We start from the raw sequence: 25,114 nt of genomic DNA, 5'->3' as shown, positions 1-25,114 counted from the left end.
AAGTTAAGTTCCATAACGTTTTCTTGTGATTGTCATCAGTGGAACGCCGTCACATAAAAATGTAATAACTAAAACACACACATTGTGTACATGTAGCTAATATGGTTTCAGGTAGAAATACAACAGCCAGGAAGTACAAAAAGCGAAGTTTGCACCTTTGCTGTGTGAATATAGTGTATGTGAGAAAGGTAGTGACCGATGAATGTGATACTGTGTGAATGAATGACCTAAGTCGACAACTCCAAAGACAATCGACTTTGTGTGGAAACAAAGTTCATAGACATCACTGACTCCATTGGTCACGATCCATTCAGGGCCGAGGGAAGGATCGCTCCCACAAGAGCTGCCGGATGCGTCCGTAAGTGCATGTCGTGTGGCACTGCAACCACCCACGTGTGGATTTTTTCGATAATTTACCAAGTAGTTGACATGATCGAAAGGGGTGTACACACTGTCGTATTCACGGGAACAAACAAACGCTCAGCGCGTACCGCCCTAGACCCTACACAGGGTGCATGATCAATGTCACGGGACCATCAGAATGTTATGGATTTGCAGAGCGAGGTACAAGACTGTATAGTGTTTGTAGAGGCAACCATGAACAACAAGATGAGTTAGTTTGTCAGTCTGAGTACCAAAATCGGGCAACAATGGCATGACAGTAAATGTTGTCAATCGTGCAAAATGCCAGAAGATTTCCGGCCACGCATAATCGGGGTGTAACAGATTTCGACGTCTGCAGCCATTGGACACACAAGGTGGAACAATTGGCCGGCCGGACGAGACAAATGTTTTTTCACGGGAGGGGCCTACCAGGCATGGTTCCGGAATAAATTCAGGCAAAAGTCGACTACTAAAAGTCTTGCTGATTTCAAACTTGTGTTCCTGAGGTGCCCATCCACCTCACTCACGTCAGATTATTAGTAGTAGTATTCACACTTTTCTACCGAATGAGCACGCGGCTAAGCAGTACAGCTACAGGGATCCAGCATATGTTCTCTTAGCATAAAAGCAAGCAAAGAATAAGGAGTCAATGGGCAATGGAAACAGTTTCAAAGTGTTGCCAGGGATTGTATGAGTGCAAACAGGTATGACAATAGTCATGGGCTATTGCAGCAGCGGACAGCACAACAGACAGCAACCGCAGGGGGGCGTGCGATGTTGACCAAGATTGGAATGCAGTACTGTCCAGGTTTCCTTCATCCAGAGAGCAAGACTAGGGTTCTTCAACACGTTCATTTTCAGTGTACGTTCCAGATCGAGCGACAACTAAAGCGGCAGGTAGTGCATAGTCCTCACTCGGTCGCAGGAGTCTGCAATGCGCGAGTTGAAGTAACATGAACTCCATTGTTGTAACGCCAAACCAATTCATGGAAGCTTAGCCACCACTTTGATTGTGTAAGGTGTGCAAGACACCCCAGTCAGGTGCCAGGCCAAGTCAACTGGTTAAAGCTTTACGTATCTTGATCTCTCCTGTACATGCCGTCCTTATGTGTTCGGTGTTGAATCTTAACGAAGCATTGATTTATTTTTTCCTCTTGCTGTCCTCTGATGCTTTATAGCGCTTTCAGTACCAAGCCAGTACCTAGGCCGTGGAACGGACACCGGATCACCCACGACTGAACATGATGCAAGCGATTGGGAACGGCCTTGTGTGATGTATAAATGGGTAACCCGGCATGCCATTATTTAGTGTGTACGTGAGTGATGACGGAGTGAGTAAGAAGCCCGATGGGCAGTGATGACACATGATTGCATATGGTTTGATGCCATAATCACGGAGAAGCCCGATAGGCAGTGAGGATACCAGATTGTGTATGGCTTGATGCCATGATGAGAGAGAAGCCCGATGGGCAGTGATGACACATGATTGTGTATGGCTTGATGCCATGATGAGGGGGAGGGAGAAGCCTGATGGGCAGTGATGAGTATGGCTTGGTGCCATGATGAGGGAGAAGCCCGATGGGCAGTGATGACACATGGTTGTGTATGACTTGATGTCATGATGAGGGAAAGCCCGATGGGCAGTGATGGCACATGGTTGTGCATGGCTGGATCCCATGATGAGAGAGAAACCCGATGGGCAGTGATGACACATGATGGTGTATGACTTGACGAAAGATCATGTGGTTATGAATGATTACAGAAAGAGAGAGAGAGAGAGAGAGAGAGAGATAGAGAGAGCGCAACTGGACGAATGAGACTCCTGCACAGATAAGTCCAGTCTTTGATGTGGCGAGACGACTGCATAGTTGCGTTGCAATGGCCATAGGATGAGGTTTTACATGTAAACCTTGCCCCCTAACTGCCAGTTACATAGAGGTATGTGTGTTTTTTATGTCTCGGTACCTGCTTTTAACCCGTTTTTTCGTTGTGGCACGCGGAGGAGTGTACGTACGCGGGCAGTACGTGTGTGTACAGTGAGCGTGTGTACAGTGAGTGTGTGTGTACAGTGAGTGTGCGTCCAGTGAGTGTGCGTCGAGTACGTGTGTGTACGGTGAGTGTGCGTAAGGGTGCATGTGTGTGCAGTAAGTGTGTGTAAGGGTGCGGACGTGTGCATTCGATACAGCATTCCTTCTCTTGCAGGAACTGAACAGACGTCCAGCCCAATCAGGGAAGTACAGCACCTCACATTAAATTTACTGGCAGTACTACTCCATGATGTAGCACTCACCACCAAGCAGGGGAACATTCGGGCATTTCGCAGAGATTTTGTCTGCTCTGATTGCACTGCTGATCATGTGATCCTGGCTGATTTGTGCTCGCCCGGTTACTGCCTGACCCAACCTGGCCAGCTGGTGATCATCCCAGGGCAAGTCTGGCCGGGTCTCCATAATGGTCATAGTAACTATACACTTGACCACAGATGGTGGTCACAGTGCCCCAGACTTTCGCACACTGCTCATTTTTCCTTGTCCAAGTCTATTTGTGCCGCTCTCCTGTCAGCCTCACTATCCTTTACATCGTGAGTGTGATTGTTGTGGTAGACCACTACCCCATGTACTGAACAGTTGCTTTGTGAGTGAAAAGTTTTGTTTTTTTCACGGCTGAGCGTAGCGAAAGAGTGCAAAAAACGTATTTTTAACTCACAAATATTTTCATGCGTATGCTCTTGTTCTGCGCAACTCCGTTGAACCTGCCATTGTGGTCTTTGTTTTTCCTCGTGGTAGTTGAAGTTGCCCGCCCACCCACCATGGTTTCATGAGGGTCTTCCCCTGCTCTTCTTGATATTGTATGCCAATGTGTGTGGCTTATGATTATGACATACACTGGTTATTACATACCATTTCTTGCTGTCTCTATTCTTGGGTCCGACTGGCAGCGGGGCAGGAATTAATGAAATAGAAAGGTTTTTTGGCCGAAAGGCGTGTTTTTCCCGATTGAGCGGTCGCGGCTAGGAATGCGGGGAATCATTGTTTTCAGGCGCTCCCCTGCTGCCCAGTCACGAATGCTTACCACTGGCCATGCTGTTTCACTCGATTATACGGCCTTTTCTCCCGCTTGCTGCCGGTTCTGTGATCGATTTATATGTTTTTCTGCTAATTTATCTATTACCGTATTTCCGCGCATATAAAGCCATGGCGTTATATCCGAATATAAGGCCACCCTCACTTATAATGCCATGGCGTTATAAGTGAACAAAATTCAATGTGGAGGAAGTAGTGCAACGTAGCTGGTGTCCGTCTCAGCGTAAAGGATGGCTTCACCCTCACCAGTAAACTTATCTGAGCACAAAAGAACCTCACCATGAAAGCAAAATTGCATCTCACGAGCACTTATTTTGGTAGAAACCTTTCGAACTGAAAGCGCGCACATTTCCGTCAATTTTTGATCGCATGGACCTCAGCAAAGGAAAAATGGGACCAGGGCAGATCTTTTACGCTATCGCCTGTATCAAGTCTTGGTCATGTGAAGGTCACGTGATGTCCCAATGGGTTGATGCTTTCCGTCACAGCAGACATAGTTTTGCATGTAAGTCAAGTTGGTGGAATTCGACCGATTCTAAGTTTGTGTGACCGGTAAAGGGTAAAGTAGGTGACTCATGTCTTGAAGCTTGGGGACATTCAAGTTCACAAAACACACTGCTCTATGAATTTAGTCCCTCTCCCGAAGGCGCCATAGAGGAAGTCAATTGCTGATATGCACTTGTTACAGGAACTTACGGTCGCACCTGGGTGTGGCTGACCAGGTTCCATTCTCAGGGCAATTTATAGAAGAACTACCATTGAGATTGTAACCAATGTTACACGAGAAAGAAGCCGTTGCCCCGTAAGTAGTTCCAGTCATGAACACACCTCCATTAGCCGGTTTGGATACTGCACCACACACGCTTGCTGCAAAAGTAGTTCAATTCAACACAACACACAATCAATCAATAGTTGAAGAGCAAGTATAATTTTGGGGCGGACTTTCAACCCTACTACAATAATTTCTGGCCACACACTTCTCACAATTTGAGGACAATGGCACATGATATTGATGCCCTTTCTAAAGTATAACACACTGAATAGTTTGCTGTCCTCGTTACAGCTCGAATGCATAGAACCAAGTGACGTACACCTTTGACAATAAAGAGAATCATCGATGAATTTATTGGCTATAAAATAGGTAACCATGGGTAGCTCATTATAGGATACTCTCCTTGATATTATTCTCAGATGCAAATATATCAGCAAGGGACTTCCTTGTGTTTAGTGATTTGTTGTTGGTGATGACGGCATATCTCACCGTATTTTCAACCATTAGCAATGTTTACAGTAAATAAAATGGTCAACGACATACAATTCATGTCAACTAACACCACAAGTTATGTTCAAAAGGTGTCCAAACTCCCGGGCTCATATTTCTATTTTGGATATGATGAATCATGCTTCATATAGATCATAAACAAGCAAATCGGTTCCTACCTGAACAGTTCAACATGCTCCAAGTTCCATCTGCCAGGCAAGTGATGTTTCCATTACCACTATGTCCCATGCTACATTGGACAAACACACTGTCACCGTACGCATAGGATGCTGATGAGGCGGACATTACCACTCCATTGTGGATGGTTGGTGGGCTAGGGCATGGTCGAGCTGCAAGATTTGAGAATTGATAGCATTGAAAAATAACGCAGACGTGAAAAAGACATGCACATACACGATGAATCATCACGAACTTGAATCCGTTAAGTACGCTGTGAACATTATAATTATAGTTAGATTAAACTCGGATGGAGAGCCAAGGATAGGTAGGTCCAGTATTTCTGATCTGGATATTGCATGCCCGATTGGGGAGAGATTTTCTTCCCAAATTCAAATGAGGACTTAGCAACCATCCGGAATTATTGTTAATTTTTTAGAAACGAAAAGTATAGTTTTGCCCCCCCCCCCCTTCCCACCTACCCACCCTATGAAAGAAAAATTTTCATAACGAAACTCTCCTCATCTACGAAACTTTTTCTCTTCGTGAAAAAGATCCACAAATACGGATGTCCCCTTAGTCTTCTATTCTCGGAATAATGCTGGAAAGTAAGCGAGACTCTACATCTGTATCAAATTAGGAACACACGCTTCTTGCCAAGTCAAATTTCAAGTTCGGCAAGTAGTGTGTGTTCCTAGTTGGCACAATCAACATCATGACTATTACCGCCAAAGTCGCAACTTCGAAGTTCTACATCTGTATTTCAGTATTTTGTTTTATCTGACTTAGTGACTCTTCAATGACTTGCCGGAGTTATGCAGATTACACACCATGCAATGCATTTCACTAGCAATTATGGTGAAAAACCTATACAGCTCAACAGATATGGACATGTTGGGGGCATTCCCTATCTTGAATAAGTAAAAGTGTGAGGTCTGAAAGAATGTCGAGCGGTCTCTGATTGGATGAAGGCTACACCCAAGCTATGGGGTTAGAGCATAACTGGTTTATGATGAAGATCCCTTGTTTGTAATGATGATCAAAGTCGCATTTATAATAATAATTAGTTTAACCCTTTCAGCACCCTTAGTTGATGATTGTCTATAGTGCATTCAAAGACATCATGAAACTAACGTTGGCAGGTGGGTGGTGGCGACGACCATGAACCATTGAGAAGACAGTTTGTCGCTGATTGACCAGAGAGAACAAAGCCAACGCTGCATGTGTAGGTTGCTGTTGATTCGAAATCAGTTCTTGCCGCAACAACACGTCCATTTGTTGGGTTTGACAATGGGCCGCAGTTGACTCCTACACGATTATCGAAACAAAAATAGATTGTATTAATATGGCACGAAAAGAGGACAAACTTTGAGGTAACCAAAATACATAGTGTAAAACAGTGATGTCAAAATGGATTGATATAAATACAACTGACAATTCAACATAAAAGTTTTTACAAATCGAATGCAGCAAATCACTGGGTTTGGAAATTCTGCCATTTTTTCGTCTCGCAACGTCTCTTTGTTGCACAAAAGAAATGAATGAGTACGTTTGCCATTATTACGCCAATTGGGGGTCATCATTGCCTCGATGATCTCCAATTGGCGGGATATTGGCAAGCGGCTTCATTCATTCATTCTCTTGCTGCGCTGGAGCGGTTTTGCGGGGCAAAAGGTAGAGGTGTTCACGACTGTAGAATAGATTGTTCAAAGAGTGGAACCCATAACACATTGGTAAGGCATATGATGTATATGCAATCATTCAAAGACCAACAACACAAGGTTGATGTGTCAGCACTCGTATATCCACTCACTATTATTCGGGGGTATTATTACAAAGAGCCTGACGTGACGTGTTTCACAAATCGAACAATAGTGAGTGAAGACTGAATGCTTCTCGTAGCCGATTACTACAGGAAAAGCATTGTACCTTCTTAACTTATACTTTGCATTTTCCGGGTTTGAATTCACAAGTGGTATTTTAAGATTCGATGTGGAGTCATTCATCCCAAATATTTAATCCTATGCCACTATTTTAGAAATTCTTGATTTCGGTGGCAACCTAGTTTCGTATGCTTACGATCACAATGGGGAGCTGGAGGTGACCACATTCCACTGTGAGTACATGTAGCAGAAGAAGATCCGTTAAGGTTGTACCCAGCAGAGCATGTGTACAAAGCAGTGGAGTCAAAGGTATCGCCACTCATAAACACGATTCCATTTACTGGGTCTCCCAATGAGCCACAATTGCTTGCTGAATAACATAATTATTGTAAAAGAGAACACATAAAACGGTAAATAATCCCCGATTAGCAAACAAAGTTACCTCAATCAGACCTACTTTAAAATTTATCGGGAAGCTCCACTGGGATGAAAATAGAAAATCCTCCTCAATAGCCCTCGTGGCAAAATATATAACATGGATCAGAAGCAGACTGCGATGGAAAAGATTAAACCATGTTCGCCCTTCTACTAATTTGGGCTTTTATGGCTGAAAAGAGGCACTGTCCTATTGGTTTCAATGTCTAGCACTGTCCATGATCTATTCCCACTGATAACCCTCTCCTACGTTAGGTTTATAGTAAAGAAAAGACGGACCAAAAAACTGCATTTTATGCTTTAATGTCCAAAAATACCACCAGCTACTAAACAAGCAGCTCATGCTGAGCTCAGTCCATTCTCCTTAAGGTTTAGTCAAGAAAAAATTAAGACCAATGTATACTTTTGCGAGTTTTGGAAACAGAACATGACGGTGCAAATCATCTTACCAGAGCACATTAACTCTGTCCATGTTCCAGCTGATGTACAGTTGATGTTGCCACTACCACTATGTCCAGTGTTACATTGTACAAACACACTGTCACCATATACATAGGATTTTGTTGGGTTCGCCATTACAACAGCATTTGTGATGTTGGGTGGGCTAGGGCATGCTCGACCTGCAAAACCACAACAACAGCATAACAGAGCATCACTGAATGTTTGGGAATAGAGTGTGTTACTACAAAGCGATGAAGGCTGCAGATAGAGAAGGTTCTGCGATAAAACCTCGTATTTATAGTAATGCAAAGATTTGATAAAATTTTATGATATTGATCAGGCAGTGATAGTATAATATTAGACGTACGTGAACAAGTCACACTAGTCAATGACCAGGTTTTGTCTGCTTGACATGCGGTAACTCCATTAGTTCCAACGAGTTCAAATCCAGCGTCACAGCCGAACACAAGTATTGACCCAAGTGTCGTAACTCCGGTTGTGAGGAAGCCATTGTTTGGAGTAGGTGGAATACTGTTACAAATTATCTCTGTTGAGAAATGGAAAGTGGAGTCATCGGAAATGTTTGTTTTGCACTGTACGCTGTAGCATTCCCTTCACATATTCCCCACAGATGATACTTGTCTTCAGGTTATACTTTTGAAGCAGGGACCTACGTCTACAGCATTAGCATTCTAAGGGCCCGGTCCCAAATGCAGTGGCGGATTTGCTGTTGCGACAAGGTTTGGCGGGAGTGGTGTCGAACCTCTTCTGCGACAAAATGCTCGCGTGGTCTCATATGATCACGAGTGCACGGCGAACGAATCGAGCGCGCCTCTCTGACTTCAAAAAAAAACACTGCAGCTCTCCTGCAACTCAAGCATGTTTTCACTTCGAAGCACAATCAGGAGTGCACGTGTACTGATGGTGTACAGACTCAGGGCTGTGTCTGTGGACAGAACTGTTTCGTCCTTTGTGGACACATCAACGCAGCACTGATGCACTGATGATGTACATACTAGGTGTTGGAAAGATCATTGTTTTTTGTTGAGTATCAAGCATTAGCTACATGTCGCGGGTTCAGTATTGTTGACTTTGAGTCTTTGTTCTGTATAATCTGAAGGAATGGATTTTCCGTTGGGTAGAGGTCGATTGGCGAGACGTTGTCGACAGGCAATGGAGACCGCAGCAACATGTTTGTTGCTGAATGCTAGCACGAACTTGTGGAGCAACACGTCGACGATAACTGCTACAGATACTAGTATCGCTCTTCCCAGTCCTTCATGTACCTCATGCTTTCTTGACAGGGGTCCCTTGCATAGTTTTACATGATGGCCAGGCTTGGTTACTCAGGGGTCCGGGATTTGGTCTTTGGCCGACACCACAGTCGTCGGTTTCAGCTTCAGCTTCTCGGCTATCCACCGATACCACTCTGTATCTTTCTTCATTCGTTTGTCAAAACGAGTCTTGACTTCACCATACATTTAGAACTGCAGCAGTAGCTTCTTCCACTCAAATCAAGTGTCCACTTCATGATCGAAAATTAAATCGAACAACAAAAATTCCACTATGTCAGAGTGTCGCAGGAGCGGAACTTCCGCAGGAAAGTATACGCTCCAAATATTGTGGAGTTGCGGATTTGAACTTTCAATCACGGCGGAAGTCCCGCTCCTCGCAGTTTCCATGGAGATACATGCTGATACGACACCGCTGCAGGGGATCCGCAAGCCTTAAGTGCATGTGAGACCGGGCCCAAGGACTGTTTTGATATGGCCCAACTTCTGCGAAAACCAGGCTTAGGGTGAAAATCATTTTTTTGAGAAAAATGATGTTTTGTAAAAAGGTTGTGTCGCGTCGACGCTCGAGTGCAGTGAAGTGGAACCAAAGAGAATCTCGCTTGTTTGAAGAAGTAGCAGTCATGGCAGGAAGGGTTTCAGCAGTCAGGGAAGTCAAAGGGCTTCCGGTAGAATATTCCCTGCTACTCCTCTAGTCACAGCGAAGAGTTTTTGAGCTGATCGAACGGATTCCATCTCCTTCACTCAGGAATGGCGAAATTTCTGCGCTAGCTGCTGCTTGCGGAAAATGGTGAAGAAATCGTCTCCAGTTAGAGTCGTGATGGCGATAGCGAGGAGAACCTGGACGACATCGATCCAGCCAATCGAAGTATGGAGATACTAGCTGTTTCTGGGCCTCACGCAAAGGGAACACGCGCAGCAGAGCTCATACGTTTGCAGCAAGTTCACGAGGAAAAAGGCTTGAAGCGCAGTGTGAAAACTGTTTTGAATTGAAGTCCTTGGCGATGAAGTGCTACTGAATGCCAGGCGAATGAGCGAGCAGATTGAGAGGCCTCCACTCGAGACTTTCCTCGCTGGACAGCTAGCTGCCAGGGATTGTACGGCATGCCGAGATAATCGCGAGATTTCACTTGCTGGTCAGCACCAAGCAGACACTGCAGCACGCCAGCACACTATGCGCATACTATGAACAGTGGAACAGTTTGAAAGGCCGTGTTCTTTCTGGTTTCTGAACAATTGTACTAGATTTACCCTTCAAAAGGTGCCATCTCGACTGGAGTCGGGTTTCCTTGTGGTGTGTAGCGCCAGAGCATGCCAGTACATGTATTCAGGCCCAGAATGTGCTGAGTGAGGAGCAAACAAAACATGCAGAACTGTGCATGGCGGCTACAGACTGCAGCACCAAGACAGGCAAGAGGCCACAACAGGCCTGCCCCCACATGCCTACCTTGTCATGTCACCTAAACAAAAATCATCCATGTCTCTTCCTTCACTCTGGTGGATCTCTCTTCATTTCTTTCCTGTGATAACAATTTTGTTTTTTTTTTGGACTTTTTAACACAATACCCTGGTGTGTTTGAGATACTTTTAATACCACTATGAGTCGACCCACACCTGTAATATTTTGTTTCCTGAACTCCCATGCCCAGTAGAAGCTGAAAATGGGAAAAAGTCATTTTGTGAAATTTCACCCTAAGCCTGGTTTTCGCAGATTCTGGGCCATATAATGGACACAGGTATCTCTCTCTCGCTCTTTTCAGCCCAACATGATCTTCACATCCCAACACGGGCCATGGTATGAGTACAGTATATTGTACAATCATAAATATTAGGTTTCTTACCTTTCTCCCGGCTTTCTTTTACTCATGATCGAATGTATTATATAAACAAAATTTAATGTTTTGGACATATTTTTGCAAAGAAAGAAGGCCGCTGTCATGACAACAAAAAATAAGGGTCACGTGAGATTTGGATGGAAGCCGAGTTTTCCGCATCCGCAAGAATGCCACCACCGCCTTGGATCAAGGAGCAGATGCAGCTCCTGAGGCGTTGGGAGGTGAGCAGATCAGACAGACCACAAAGTGGTAAAAGACCGAAGATCCAATTCACTGCACCCATGTTTCCCTTGTGCCAGGCCTCGAGTTCCCAAGTAACTGTGGGTCGCAGCATGGGTGGAAAAATCCTGGAAAAATCCTACCGCTTCCAAGCAGAATTTGAACCTAGTACCCTCTGTTTCTCAAGCACAATCTTAGACCATCCCCCTATGCTTCTCATGACAGACGCAAGGGAAAGAGAACAACCACTGCATAGAACGTCATGCTTACCATTGCATGTTGGAGGTGACACTGACCAGTTTCCATTAGTTTGACATGCGGTAGATTTGGCACCTTGAAGTTCATAGCCTGGGCTGCATGAGTACTCTCGTATGCTGAAGAACACATTATCTCCATTTGATATATTGCCATTCATTGGAGGGGTGAGAGGGGCCAAGCATCTTATTTCTGAAGAAAAAAAAACAGTCAAATGATTGTTTATTATTATAGTTCAGTAGTGTAATACACAGCCGACAAGGATCTTAGGCATTCTTGTATTCACACACTCCTGTACACATCTACATGCCCATCTGCACACCGCTGTACACAACATACATTTATTTTTATTTTTTATTTCACCGTCCAATGGCAGAAGCCAATGCAAAGGAGGGGGCGTTAGCCAGCCATGACAAGAGAAGAAAAAAGAAAGAAAGAACGAAAGAAGATGAAAATCGGAAGAAAAGAATGCATCAGCGGTGTGAAATTTATCACTATGTTGACCATGGTGGAGAGCGGCGAGATAAGATAGCAAAAGAGGCGAGCGAGCCTACAACGTGGCATGACATTTAACATGGTCTATGAACTGTCTAATAATTATTTGTTATTATCTTCATTTCCATGGGCAGCTTGAGCCAATACGTGTATGCAGAGAAGATAAGAGATTTGGTAAATATAGTTGACAAAGCTCTGGGAAGTACTATGTCATTGCGAGTGTCCTGTGCGAAAGTAAACCAACTATTTTTGGTGAGATGTTCAGGGACAATGTTCAGTTTAATACGATAGACCAGAACGCATGACTGTCTGTGCGACAGGATGGAGATGAGGGTGGTGGAGGCCAAACTATATAGATCAGTAGACGGGAAAAGAGAAGGTTTACGCAAAATAATTTTCAACGCACGTTTACGATGCATTTCTAGTGCCTGTACAGCAGATTTACTAAGCAGGGAATGCCAAGCAGTGGCGCCGTACAGAAAGATAGGAAGAAGGTAGCATTTATAAAAGAGACGAATACATTCTGGGGACAATTGGGAGCATTGAGTCATCAGGCAACCTACAGATTTGCCAACTTAGTTGCAGGCAAAACTACCTGAGAATTCCAGGACAACTGCGAATGAAATACAACGCTCAAATGCCTGTGCGCATCTACAATATTATTAGCCGAAACAAGTCCGGGAAGGGTAAATGTGGGAGGGTGGTCTAGTTGAGGGAGAAAGACTCTTTCTGTCTTCAAGATATTGGGTTCCAGACGCCATGACAACATCCATATATGAACAACATTGATTCCATTCTAAAGCTTCGTACACAGGTTTTCAATGTCAGCGTCAAACTGAATGAGGGCTGTGTCATCGGCAAGTAGTGATAAACCATCTATACAGTCAGGTAGATCGTTTATACACAACAAGAGTAGTAGAGGCCCCAGTATAGATCCCTGGGGGAATCCCGACTTCACAGGCAGCGGGTCTGAGAGTACCCCTTCGACTGACACCGCTTGCATTCTATCTGTTAGGTAGTCCGTAATCCACACCAGAGACGTTCCAGAAACCTTGTACATTGCAGATAATTTAGCTAGGAGTCCACTGAACTATACCGTGTCAAACGCCTTTGCAAGGTCGAAAAAACACATACCAAAATGTTGGTGGTCATGACGAAGGGTCACAATGTCCTGCAGAAGGCGTGTCAGCTTGCATGGTTGGTCATTCATATGCTCCCTGCTGATCTTTGCCCTGCAGACCTTCAGGTATGGTTACTGCACTGCTGACTTATATCATCGTGTTCACCCTGTGCCATTCAATCTTCCCCTGTCATTAGTAATTGCTGTATTGCACTGCAAGCCTTTCTTCTCTCACCCCTATTCCCTCCTTTGGTAAGATCAGCTACACCCCAGTGTCTTTGCGTGCTGCCTACCCTCTTAGTCTAGTCTGGCTCTTCCACTCTCCCGGCACGGTCTCCTAATGTTAATGGGGAAGTGCATCGATTTTTGTATACTCACGTTGCCATAGCGACCAGCGCAGTGATGACGTACGAAAGGCTTAGCTCCACCAAAGAGAAGGTCGATCACTGCAGAATTTGGTCATTTTCAATTGGTTTATTGTATTCACGAAGTGAAAGAAGGGCTGTGTTCAATGCTGTAAGTGCAGTGAACTGTTTGTTAGTAGTTCTATTGGTTGTGTACTGGGACGTGACACCGACAGGAGAGAGCTGGAGCGCGGAGACACCAGCAGACAAGCGAAAATAGTGACGAACAAAATGCTGAAATATTGGTTGGGACAAATAAGACGTTCAGCTTTTCCCCCCAACCAAGGACCATGCCGTTTGCTCTTTCCACTTCCTGAAGATGAATGTGATGCTTCCTGGCGACTCTCCTATCTCTCGTAACATCTTCTGAAGCCAGGTGAGACGACGGGTGGTGGAGATTGACGAATGAAATAATGTCGTAGGTTTGAAAGTTTGCTGAAAATGTCTCAAAAGAGACGGCGAATTCCAAGCATCTTGTCCTGGAGGAAACCATTTCCTAGGCACAGTCAGCCTACAGTCCATTTCAAAACTATAGACGCGTAGGGGTTTTGAAATATTTCAAATTTGGCTGGAACTGTTTGAGAATAGTTTTCGGAATATTGCTCAGGACCGCTACACAATTACTCTCATATAGTTTCTAAACGATTAGATAACAGCCGCCCAATTTGGAAAAAATATGCACAAAGTGATCACAGTTTTTATGTGGTATAGATGCTGGCATAACGGTTTTTGCCTAGGTACGCGTGTATAGTTTTGAAATGGACTGTAGGGAAAAGCATGAGAAAGGCGACAAATAGTTCACGGCACTAACAGCATTGAACACAGCACTTCTTTCACATCGTGAATACAATAAGACAATTGAAAATGACCAATTTATGCGGTGATCGACCTTCTCTAGGAGGAGCTAAGCCTTTCGTATGTCATCACTCCGCTGGTCGCTATGGCAACGTGAGCATACAATTGGCGATTTGGCAAGTTTGGCTTATCGTATGGAGACGAGAGATATGCCATTCGAACCGAAATCAAATTGTCTTTCTTCTGGACCCTACACGAAAAATCGATGCACTTCCCCTTTAAGTATCCAGCCTTCCTGTAATCATATATCCCTAAACCTCTTTTTTATTATACCCCCCCCCCCCCGGCCCCTTCTAGATTTTCAGTAAAAATATACAAATATAAGTATTCCCAACTCCTGGTTTGTAACTGCGTGTTTACCGGTACGATGTCACAACCCTAACTACATTGGTGCCTAACGTTTGCTCTATCACAACCCTGATCACGTCACGACCTAAGTTGCCTGGGTACCTATGGCAATGTATGGAAGCCAAGCATGAATGTACCCAGGCCAGTGAATAATACTAGAAAGTTAGGATCAGGTGCGGGAGAGTGCGAGGTCTAATGGTCCAAGCGGCAAGGGGCGGGGGAGGTTGCTACACTCAGTAGCCATTACACATATCAAATATTCCAAACAATTTAAGACGGAGCGACTGTTGCAATTTTCAACAGCCAAATGTCACCATTCACAATTTCATGAATTGTTATAGTGCGGTGACAAAAAGGAGAAAGAGATATATGACAAGAGCATAAAAGGCCCAATATGGGCAAGCATTCTTGCACACTTACGTGAACACGCTGGTGCTGTAGACCAATTGAGATCTGATTGGCAAGTTATAGTGCTCATCCCCGAGAGTGCAAATCCTTCATTACACCTGACAAAAGCAGTGCTGCCTCGAATAAGTGGTGCTTGACCAGGTTGGACATTTCCGTTCAAAATGGACGGAAGAGCATTGCAGTTGATGCCTAATGTGAGTATTGGAGAAAAGTAGAATAAGATATTGTTGCACATATTTCATTGTAGAAAGGAAAAGGACATATGGATACGAGTTGGGAGTAACTCTCCATCACTGTAACTGGATTTTATATACAGTCAGAAAGTGCAATAACTAGGAACAAAACTGACAAGAGTACTGAGAAATTCGACGTCCTGACACGTAGCTTCAACACATCTCCGTACCGCTAACCGACAGCCTTCCAACTTGGAAGGTTCAAGGTTATGGAAAGACCAAAGAGGGGAAGACAAGCGCAACGAAAACGAGCAAAAGCCACAGTCCCAACGGAACACAGAATGTCGATTGTTACAGGACGTCGAATGTCTCAGTACTCTTGTCAGTTTTGTGCCTAGTTATTGCACTTTCTGGCTGTATATAGTATCCAGTTACAGTTATGGAGAGTTACGCTCAACTCGTATCCGTATGTCCTTTTCCTTTCTACATTTATTTATGGCTCAACATCCGAGTTACATATTTCATTGATAATAATTATACTGACTAAATCCCCCTACCAACATACCTGTATTGAATTCTGACATAGCCAGCAATCGCATGGCATCACGTACATTGAAAATCAAGATATTTTTGGGAATCAACCTTTATTTCAGCATAACTTTTCAACGAGGACGAAGCAAAGTTGGCCGAACGAATTCCAGAGGAAGAAAACCACCCTGTCCACTTCACCTTTACAATACTGACATAGTTATGAGACGAAGCAACTAAAAAATCAACAAGAAGACTGAACCCCCACCGCTGCGCTGACTTTGGTGTGAACAATTTCTACTACCATCAAAATGTAAGAGGAGCACTCAAAAATCAGCTACAGACCTTGGTCGCTCCTTCCTCCTTTTCAGGGCACAAAAGTTGACTGCCCACTTGCAAACCAGGAACAAGACATACTAGTGGTCCTTTTCAGCTGCTCCACGAGCGCAGGTAATGTTCACCAAGGCCAGCAGAGCAGCATTCATTCCAGAAAACAGCAAAAATTTAAGGGAAGCTGCATGCTTGAGTCCATGAATACATGAGTACAGTCATGCAGAAAATAGTCAATTTCAGTGTTTCTGCTCCAAACAGCCACAAAATTTGAATAGCTACAAATACTACCTCAAATGATCAAGCAACAACCATTTTCTTAAGTTCTTGTTCGGCAGAAGGCTTCTCCTTGTGCTTGGCCCAGGCCAAAAATCACACATCGGTTGAGTACAATAATTACTACTCCCAGTTGTTCTCAATTGCTGGCCATGATGATTAAGCTGACTATGAATACCATTGGAGACTGGAATGTTTCACGATGATTTGGAAACTTACTGCTACAAGTTGGTGCCGGTCCAGACCATTGGCCCGTCGAAAGGCAGATGGAATTTGTTTCGCCAACCAATTCATACCCTGAGTTGCAAGAATATGTCGATACACTAAATACTGAGATAGTTGATGTGTTGACACGCCCGTTGGTGGGATTTGCTAACGGTCCTGAGCATTGTATTCCTGCAGAAAGCAAAGATTTCGCCGTCATATTGTGAGAGCTTGGACAATCCACTTGTCCAGGCAAGAAGGCAGCAATGCCTCTTCATTCCGGCGAAGTATAATAAAATGTACCAACCAGACCCCAAATTGCTTGGTTAGATGTCAAAATCGCTTTACAAATAAATATCTGACATGTGATGGATCAGACGTACCGGTTTTCATTTACAAGAACGGCATTAGATCTGACAAGCTTTTTTCCCCAAAAATACTGAAGTTTGTTTTGTCATCCATTATTTAGCAGCAATTCTGCATACGGAGCATCAGTGTGCAAGCTAGGATGAGGAACAGCTATATATACAGCCAGCTATGCAGAGCAGGAATTGTGTGTTAACGATAGGGTGTAGTGCTGGTCCAAGTCCTGAAAATCGCACTGAATGATAGGGCTAAACAATTAATCCTGTATGTGAAATGCAGCACGATGTGTTCTTTTCATTATCCACACTATTATTGCAACTTATTTGAGTGTCAACACAATAGGAAAAAAACTGGTGGTCCGGATCATTTTTCACAGTAGACATATTACAATTCGTGTACCTTAGCTTCAAAACAGTGACCACCCTGCCTTCTAAAAGTAGGGCCTGACCTTCGAATCTCAAGTCGAACTGGAGTCGCCCTATACCATGCACTGGCGATAACTGACAGGGAAGAGAGAATGCTGTCAACAACAGCTAGTCTCTCCCTGGCATGCTTAGACCTCTTCTGGCTACTCCACAGCTTTTCTTTTGTGCGCCGGCGGGCCTGTCCATTATGCCCCGTCAATCTTGCCGTGATATTTTTGGCAGACCGGAGGTTGCAGACCTCGAACCGCCACCGATAGACCTCGTGATACACCTGCAAGAACATCTGTGTTGCACTCAGCCATATGCCCAATACAGACCTCACCTCATTGAAGTTAAGCAGGTGAATCTATACGAATTAACTCACCAACACATTGAGGTGTGACAGTAGACCAAGTTCCACCTGATAAACACACAGATGCTGAATTGCCGACGAGATTGAACCCAGTGTTACAAGTGAATCTTCGCAAGGTAAAAACCTCACTATTACCAGGTGATATGGCTCCGTTCGTGGGTGCATTAAGGATAGGGCACTCCACTCCTACAAGGAACACAGGAGAAATTGAGACCTGGAGCTGGAGTGAGCAACTTAACCTAATGCTATTCTTCATGAGCACTAAATTATGCCATGCTAATAGAGCCTAGGCATGATTCAGGTTGGCACAAAAACGTCCCATGACATTCCGAGTTTCAAGTAAACGTGAAATACAGACAGCATCATCTGGCATTGTCGCTCATGCAGGTGCCGAATGACCGTTTGTTATTCCACATATTCTTGATGAGAGGAGATGAAATAGCAAGGCGTTTTTAGCATTCACCATTTATAACTTGAAAGTTAACCCTTTGCATCCTGAGTACGAGTTAACTCGCGCTTTTGAAGTGTGCTGATCCACTACGTACGAGTTAACTCGCAAATAAATTCGCGCGACACATCACAGTGCATAGATTAGTTTCTAAACTATCGTAACTCGGTCAAACATCAACGTCAAACATCAACGTATCGACGATCAATACACCATTGGAAAGGTTTTGCCCTCATCTTTCCGGGGATATGAAGTTCTTCGCGATAGGATAAAGATTAAAAAAAAAATGAGTGGCGACAAAATGAATACGGAAATCAGGGCCCAGAGTGAACGAGATTTTTTTGTTCATGATTTTGCAGTTTTGGAGACAGTCAGGGGGTCTCTTTGGCACAATGCATGCGTGAAGGACATCAAATGAAGCGCTTGGATTCCAGCTTTGCAGCGCAGTTTGAATCGTGAAAATCGGTTGAATTTGGACAAGAAGCCGAACAAGAATGTGGAATAGAGTTGTTGTGCCGTTCAGAGGCACGGTGAAGTAGTTTTGAGAGGAGTTGGAAATGGCCCTGATGTGTCTATGGAGCGGAGAGTTGCCAGGATGGATTCGCTTGGTCCTGATCTTTCCAACGAGCCCAGGATGATTAAATCCATCAAGGTGGAGTGAAACAAGAATACAATTCGTTCGAAGCTGTGAGAGCAAATCCAACCAAGAGAATCAGTGCGGTGAAAAGCCTGTGGATTGGTGAAAATGTGCTCAGGATGCAAAGAGTTAAGGCTACACGCACCTCCAGAATGCTGTTACATAGCAGCAGAGTTCTTTAAGTCTCCTAGTAGCATTCATGAGCACTAGTAACCCACCAATCCCTCCCTTTGCTGTTGATGAACCAATCTATATTATTATTCTTTGTCTTTGAAAACCTGAGAAAGAAGGGCTGTCGCATGTGAATAAGTCTTCTGGCTTTGTTTCCTTAGTACATGCTTTGTTCCTTCGTTGATTCTGAATCTGTAACTGAAAGCGAAATACAAAAAATAAAATATCAGTCCCAAACATAATAGCTCTATTAAAACATATTCCTGCTTACGTTTACATGTAGGCGTTGGCGTCGACCAGGCACCAGTTGAGAGACAAATTGTATTTGAACTGCCTTGCAGCTGATAACCAGAATTGCAGGTATATTGTCTGGATATGAACACGTCATTAGCTCCAGTGACGATGGCTCCGTTAGCAGGTGTCGGAACAGTAATTGGACATTGTATACCTGCACCGAGAGAGGAGAGGATAGAGAGAGAGAGAGAAATAGAGAGAGAGAGAGAGAGAGAGAGAGAGGAGAGGATAGAGAAAGAGAGAGACAGAGAAATAGAGAGAGAGAGAGAGAGGAGAGGATAGAGAAAGAGAGAGAGAGAAATAGAGACAGAGAGAGAGAGAGAGAGAGAGAGAGAGAGAGATAGAGAGAGAGGGAGAGAGAGAGAGAAAGAGATTTAAAGAGAGAGACAGAGTGAGAGACAGAGTGAGAAACAGAGTGAGAGATTGAGTGAGAGAGAGAGGGATTTAAAGAGAGAGATTTAAAGAGAGAGATAGACAGAGACAGACAGAGACAGCGAGAGATGGATGGATAGAAAGAAAGAGGGAGAGAGAGATAGAGATAGTTGTATACTAAACACAGTGTACTTGGATATCAAATGTCCGATAATTCCCGCGATACTTCCCTGGTTGTTGGATGGTTTTCGTATTTCATCATCATGTAGCAATTGTTCAAGCAACATATTCTGGCTTTTTAAGTGTGGTCAAGTTTGGCCATTCTATTCTCGGATTAACGCATCCACATGTCTATTAAGCGTATGCTATTGATTGTGTAGCGTATAGCGTATTGCACATTGCACACTATTCCAAAAGTCCAAACAATGGGATATATCCGTATCACGCCATAGCACATACTGTGTTTAGCATGTTCTCCAGTGGCTAATTGGCACATCCCTGGAGGGGTATTTTGCATAACTCCGCTATCCCTTGGGCAAGTTCACCCATTGAAAAGTCTATCGGCACTATAATATTATTAGGTTAGTTGATCTATTAACAATGTTCAATAAATGGATGTTCCTTCTGGAAAGTGATTATATTTTAAAGGGAAAGTGCACCGATGTGAAATAAGTACTGTGTTCAATGTTGTTAGTGCCGTTAACTGTTTATTAGTAGTCCTCCCGGTTGTGTACTGAGACATGAAACTGATAGGAGAAGGCTGGGGTGCGGAGACATCAGCAGACAAGCAAAAAAGCGATGGACCAAGTGCAGAAATCTTGGTTGGGACAAATCAGACGTTCAGCATTTACCCCAACCAAGGACCATGCCATTTGTTCTTTCCACTTCCTGAAGATGGGTGGTATGCTTGCTGGCGACCCTCCTAACTCTCGTAACATCTTCTGAAGCCAAGTGAGACGACGGGTGGTGGAGATTGACGAACCACATGATGCCGTACCTTTTTTGAAAGTTTGCCGTAAATGTCTCCGAAGAGATTACGAATACCAAGCATGTTCCCCTGGAGGAACCATTTCATTGGCTACAGGCAGGCTCGGAAAATGCAGAAGAAGGGCGATAAACAGTTCACGGCACTAACAGCATTCAACACAGAACTTCTTTCACATCGAGAATATAATAGAACAATTGAAAATGACCAAATTCTGCAGTGAGCGACATTCTGTGTGTCAGAGCTAAGCAGATTACACATTATCACTGTGTTGGCCGCTAGGGCAATTTATATCACACGATTGGCGATTTGACGAGTTTGGCTAATCGTATGTAAGCGAGAGATATGCCACTCGGACCGATCTCCAATTGTCTTTCATATGAACCATACTTGAAAGATCAATGCACTTCCCCTTTTACCCCCACTATTTCCTGTGAACTATAGGTGGGGTTTATAGGGACGTTTAGCAATGCGAAAGTTCGAAAAAAATTCGGGTCCGGGAATGAGTACAGAAACAAAGGTTGAAACTTGCAGTGGTTTGCGAAAGTTTATTTCTCTTTCCTTAGTACGCATTTGACTGTGGGGAGTAGCAAATTTGCAGCCCCCTGCTGGAGACTGAGCAGCATATACGATACGGTACTTGAAATAACTACAAAAAGAAAAAGTCATTTCGCATTGCTAACCCTCAAAAGGTTTCCTTTTTCGAATTAAAGTTCGCGATATTTCATTCCACCAAAAGCTCGAACCTTCGTGTTGCTAAACCTCCCTCGTATCTCCATATTCACCACTTTAAATTGGGGTATATACGTGTAATGTTCTCCCGTTGTCCTTAGTACGTGTCGAGAGCACACCAAAATACCAACTCAACACGGTCTCGTTGTGAGGCAAAGAACCCTTTTCATTATCAGTGCAAGAACACAAATAGTAGGGAAAGAAACATAATACAGCAAGGCAGTCGTGGGTACTCCATATCTGGATCCAGTAGAGTACTTGAGGGTACACTACGGTGCATGACACATCTAGATATGGGATGAATCATGAAAGGGATACTGTAATGGATAGTCTAGATCTATAAAGAGAAGAGTACAAATAAGAGAAACAAGCATGCACAATGGGTACACACACACATACAAGATAACACTACATCTCCCCTTCTTCAAAAAGGAGAAAGAGCATAGCAGTGAAAGTTGGAAAGAGAAAGACAAGACGAGAAGACCAAATAATGCAAAACATTTATGTATAATCCTATCCCTCCCTTCCGCAAAAGAAGAAGAACACACACATACACACATACACGCATACGCATGAGAAAAGCGTAGAGAAGAGTAGAGCAACAGAGCAAGAGAGGAAAGAGGTAATGGTGATGCGAGTTCAGTGGTAGATCAGAGCAAGAGTTCAGTCAGGGAAACCATAACGATCAGGAGGCATCACTGTACGACCACTACGAGTAATGGTTGTGCCTGCTGATGTTGTACTGGATGTAGGAACGGCTGAGTGTGTAGAAGAGGTTGTGGACGAAGTGGTACTTGTTGTCGTAGGTTGTGGTGGACTCGGTGGTGTTGTATCTGGTGCTGAAGCTGCTTTCGGAACCTGCGCAACCGGAGGTGCGGACGGCAAAGCAACAATGTGTCGACGGTTGCGACGATATTCACCCGAGGGTGTAGACACAACGTATGAGCGAATGGCGGGTTGACGGAGTACTGTACCTGTCTCATGGCGATCCGTGAGATAGACTGGTTGCTCAGCTTGTAGAGGCGGCAGAGAACGAGTACGGTGCCGATCGTTGTAGGCCGGGCCTTGAGAGCTGCATCGGCGGCGGCAAAGTCATATGTCGAAATCAACTGAGGTTGCAGTTGCGAGCTGGACACGGGGACACGTGAATGGAGTTGTCTACCCATTAGGAGCTGTGCCGGACTGTAACCGGATTCCAGAGGAGTATTGCGATACGTGAGCAACGCACTGTACCAATCTAGAGAGGCAGTGAATAGATGCTTGACGGTTTTAACGGATCTTTCGGCGAGACCATTAGCCTGCGGATATAGCGGAGAACTGGTTACGTGCTGGAATGAGAACTCCTCCGCAAATCGACGGAACTCCTCAGACGCAAACTGTGGACCGTTGTCCGACATCAATGTCTCGGGAATACCGTGACGAGCAAAGATACTTTGCAGGTGCGTAATTACAGCCTTGGATGATGTTGACGTCAGCTGGACGACTTCTATGTAGCGAGAGTAGTAGTCTACCAGTAGGAGAAAGTCACGCGAACCAAAGTGGAACAGGTCAGCAGCTAGACGTTGCCATGGTAGATCAGGGAGTGTTGTTGGGATGAGCGGTTCAGCTGGTTGAGTGTGCATGCGGGCGCACGTCGAGCAATTTGCAACATACAGCTGAATATCCAAATTGATTGAGGGCCACCAGACAGAGTTGCGGACAAGACAGCGACACTTGGCTATGCCCTGGTGTCCAGTGTGGAGCCGTGACAGAATGTCGTCGCGATGAGATGCGGGAATGATCAACCTGTCGTTGTAGAGCAGCAGACCGTCATCGGTAAGTGTGATGGGTGCCCGGTGTTCTACGTATGGTCGAACGTCAGAAGGAGCGTCGGATGAGTGTGGCCAGCCGTCAGCGCAGTAGCGAGCAAGCGACTCACACACTTGATCAGACTCTTGCCACTCGGCGATGTCATCGAGGCGTTTAGCTGTTGCAGGCAGACAATCAACGGCGTAGTCGACGAGCACTGCTGTCTTAGCTGCGAGGAGATCAACATCTTGGCTGTCGACTTGTTCTGAAGAAACAGGTGCTCTGGAGAGAGCGTCAGCAATGGCGAGATCCTTGCCTGGCACGTGAACAATGCGGAAAATGAAACGAAGGAGCCTGAGACGGAAACGGACAATTCTAGGCGGTAGGTCGTCTAGAGCACGGCTGCCTAGAAGCGGGATGAGCGGCTTGTGGTCGGTCTGGATTGTAAACGGCTTGCCAAGTACGAAATGTTCGAAACGATCGCATGCCCAAGTAGAAGCAAGAGCCTCTTTCTCGATTTGAGAATAGCGGGTCTCAGCTGGTGTCAGAGAACGGGACTGATATGCAACTGGACGAATGGAGCCATCAGACTGCACCTGGAGGAGGACTGCTCCTAGGCCGAATGATGAGGCGTCTGCAGATATGATCGTATCCAGGGTAGTCGAGTACATCGCCAGTACTGGATGCGAGCTGAGGGCTGACTTGATCGCGTCGAATGCTGCTTGGTGCTCATCGGTCCAGGACCATTCCCGGCCTTTGACCAGGAGAGCACGCATTGGCTGAGACATCGTTGCCAGATCAGGTACGAACCTTCCCAGCTGATTCGCCATGCCGAGGAAACGACGTACTGCTGGGACATCCGTGCAGGGTTTGAGCTCCTGAACGCCGCACACTTTCTGGGGATCAGGGTGGATGCCGTTGTCGTCGAGGATGTGTCCCAGGAACTTGACTGAACGTTTGTGGAAAGCACACTTGTCTGGGTTGAGTGTGATTCCGGCTGATGAGAGACGCTGCAGGACTGCATGCAGATTCTTCTCCTCCTCGTGTTTGTCGTCACCGAAGGTTAGAACGTCGTCAATCATGCAGATTGTGCCTGGCAGATCGCTCAGCAGGTCAGACATCTGCTTCTGGAAGTGCTCAGGTGCAGAGGAGATGCCAAACGGGAGTCGTCGAAAGCAGAAACGACCGATGGGCGTAATGAATGTTGTTAGCAGTTGAGATTCCAGCGACAAGGGGATCTGGTGAAAGCCCTTGTTCGCGTCCAGCTTCGAGAAGACCTTGGCTGTGCCGAGGCGAGCAAGCAGGTGATCGGTTCTTGGCATGATGTGACGTTCCCGTCGGATAGCCTGGTTGAGTCGGGTAAAGTCGCCACAGATGCGCACGTTACCGTTGGGTTTAGGAACCACTACCATACCGGCACACCAATGGGTTGGCTTAGTTACTTTGCGAATGACACCACTCTGTTCGAGGGCCTGCAGTTCTTCGATAACTTTGGCTTCCATCGGTAGAGAGATACGGCGTGGTGTAGGCAGAGAGTAAAGCTGTGCATTATTGACCAGCCGAATCGTGTGCTCGCTGCCAAACGAACCAACTCCCGCAAAGAGCTCAGGGTACTGCGATTTGACGGAGGACTGCTCAGAAGTACCGGTAGTTGCGCTGAGCAAATCTGCTGGCGGACTGAAGATATGTAGGGCTTCGATTGCTGGCCGGCCGAGCAGAGGTGTTTTCAGGTGCGGTACCACGTACACTGTCGTGTCTACTGCAAAGTCGGAAAATGCAGCACGGCAGATACTGAGTGTGACGCGGCCTGAAACAGCTAGAGTTGCGTTGTCTGGACCTTTCAGCGTACGGTCGGATTCCTGGGAGGTTGAGTTGATGGTGAGCAGATATGTCGTCATATAAGCTGGCTGGGATGGCAGTTACGTCTGCACCAGTGTCGACCTTCATTGTAACTGGCACTGACTGCAGCAGCATGGGCATAGACCACCGAGTATCAGCGGACAATGCACCTAGGTAGGCTGGAGGATAGTGCCAATGATCAGCAGACTGTAATGGACCAGAGCTGGCAGCAGAGGACTGCAGACTATGCATGTGACTGGTGTTGGAGGCAGACTGAGAGCTACTAGTGTGCTTCTGCA

The 25,114-nt window shown here is 45.2% G+C and overlaps 1 protein-coding gene across 1 annotated transcript in view; it reads right to left on the bottom strand.

The window, feature by feature from the left end:
- The window catches only part of LOC135820184 (sushi, von Willebrand factor type A, EGF and pentraxin domain-containing protein 1-like), a 102,936-nt gene that overhangs the window by 20,210 nt on the left and 57,612 nt on the right, over window positions 1-25,114 (bottom strand). Inside the window, exons 9-19 of the mRNA XM_065333495.1 lie at window positions 19,077-19,253; window positions 17,562-17,735; window positions 16,422-16,598; window positions 14,908-15,084; window positions 11,281-11,457; window positions 8,032-8,211; window positions 7,673-7,843; window positions 6,985-7,158; window positions 6,040-6,213; window positions 4,908-5,078; window positions 4,164-4,334 (exon numbers count right to left, since the gene is read on the bottom strand). Of these exons, the coding sequence (XP_065189567.1) occupies window positions 4,164-4,334; window positions 4,908-5,078; window positions 6,040-6,213; window positions 6,985-7,158; window positions 7,673-7,843; window positions 8,032-8,211; window positions 11,281-11,457; window positions 14,908-15,084; window positions 16,422-16,598; window positions 17,562-17,735; window positions 19,077-19,253 (1,923 nt within the window). The remainder of the gene's footprint in view (window positions 1-4,163; window positions 4,335-4,907; window positions 5,079-6,039; window positions 6,214-6,984; window positions 7,159-7,672; window positions 7,844-8,031; window positions 8,212-11,280; window positions 11,458-14,907; window positions 15,085-16,421; window positions 16,599-17,561; window positions 17,736-19,076; window positions 19,254-25,114) is intronic.

This window comes from Sycon ciliatum, chromosome 6 (assembly GCF_964019385.1).
Source record: "Sycon ciliatum chromosome 6, ocSycCili1.1, whole genome shotgun sequence".
Lineage (NCBI taxonomy): Eukaryota > Metazoa > Porifera > Calcarea > Leucosolenida > Sycettidae > Sycon > Sycon ciliatum.
The sequence above is the reverse complement of the archived record's forward strand: the minus strand, read 5'-3'. Positions and strand labels throughout refer to the sequence as shown.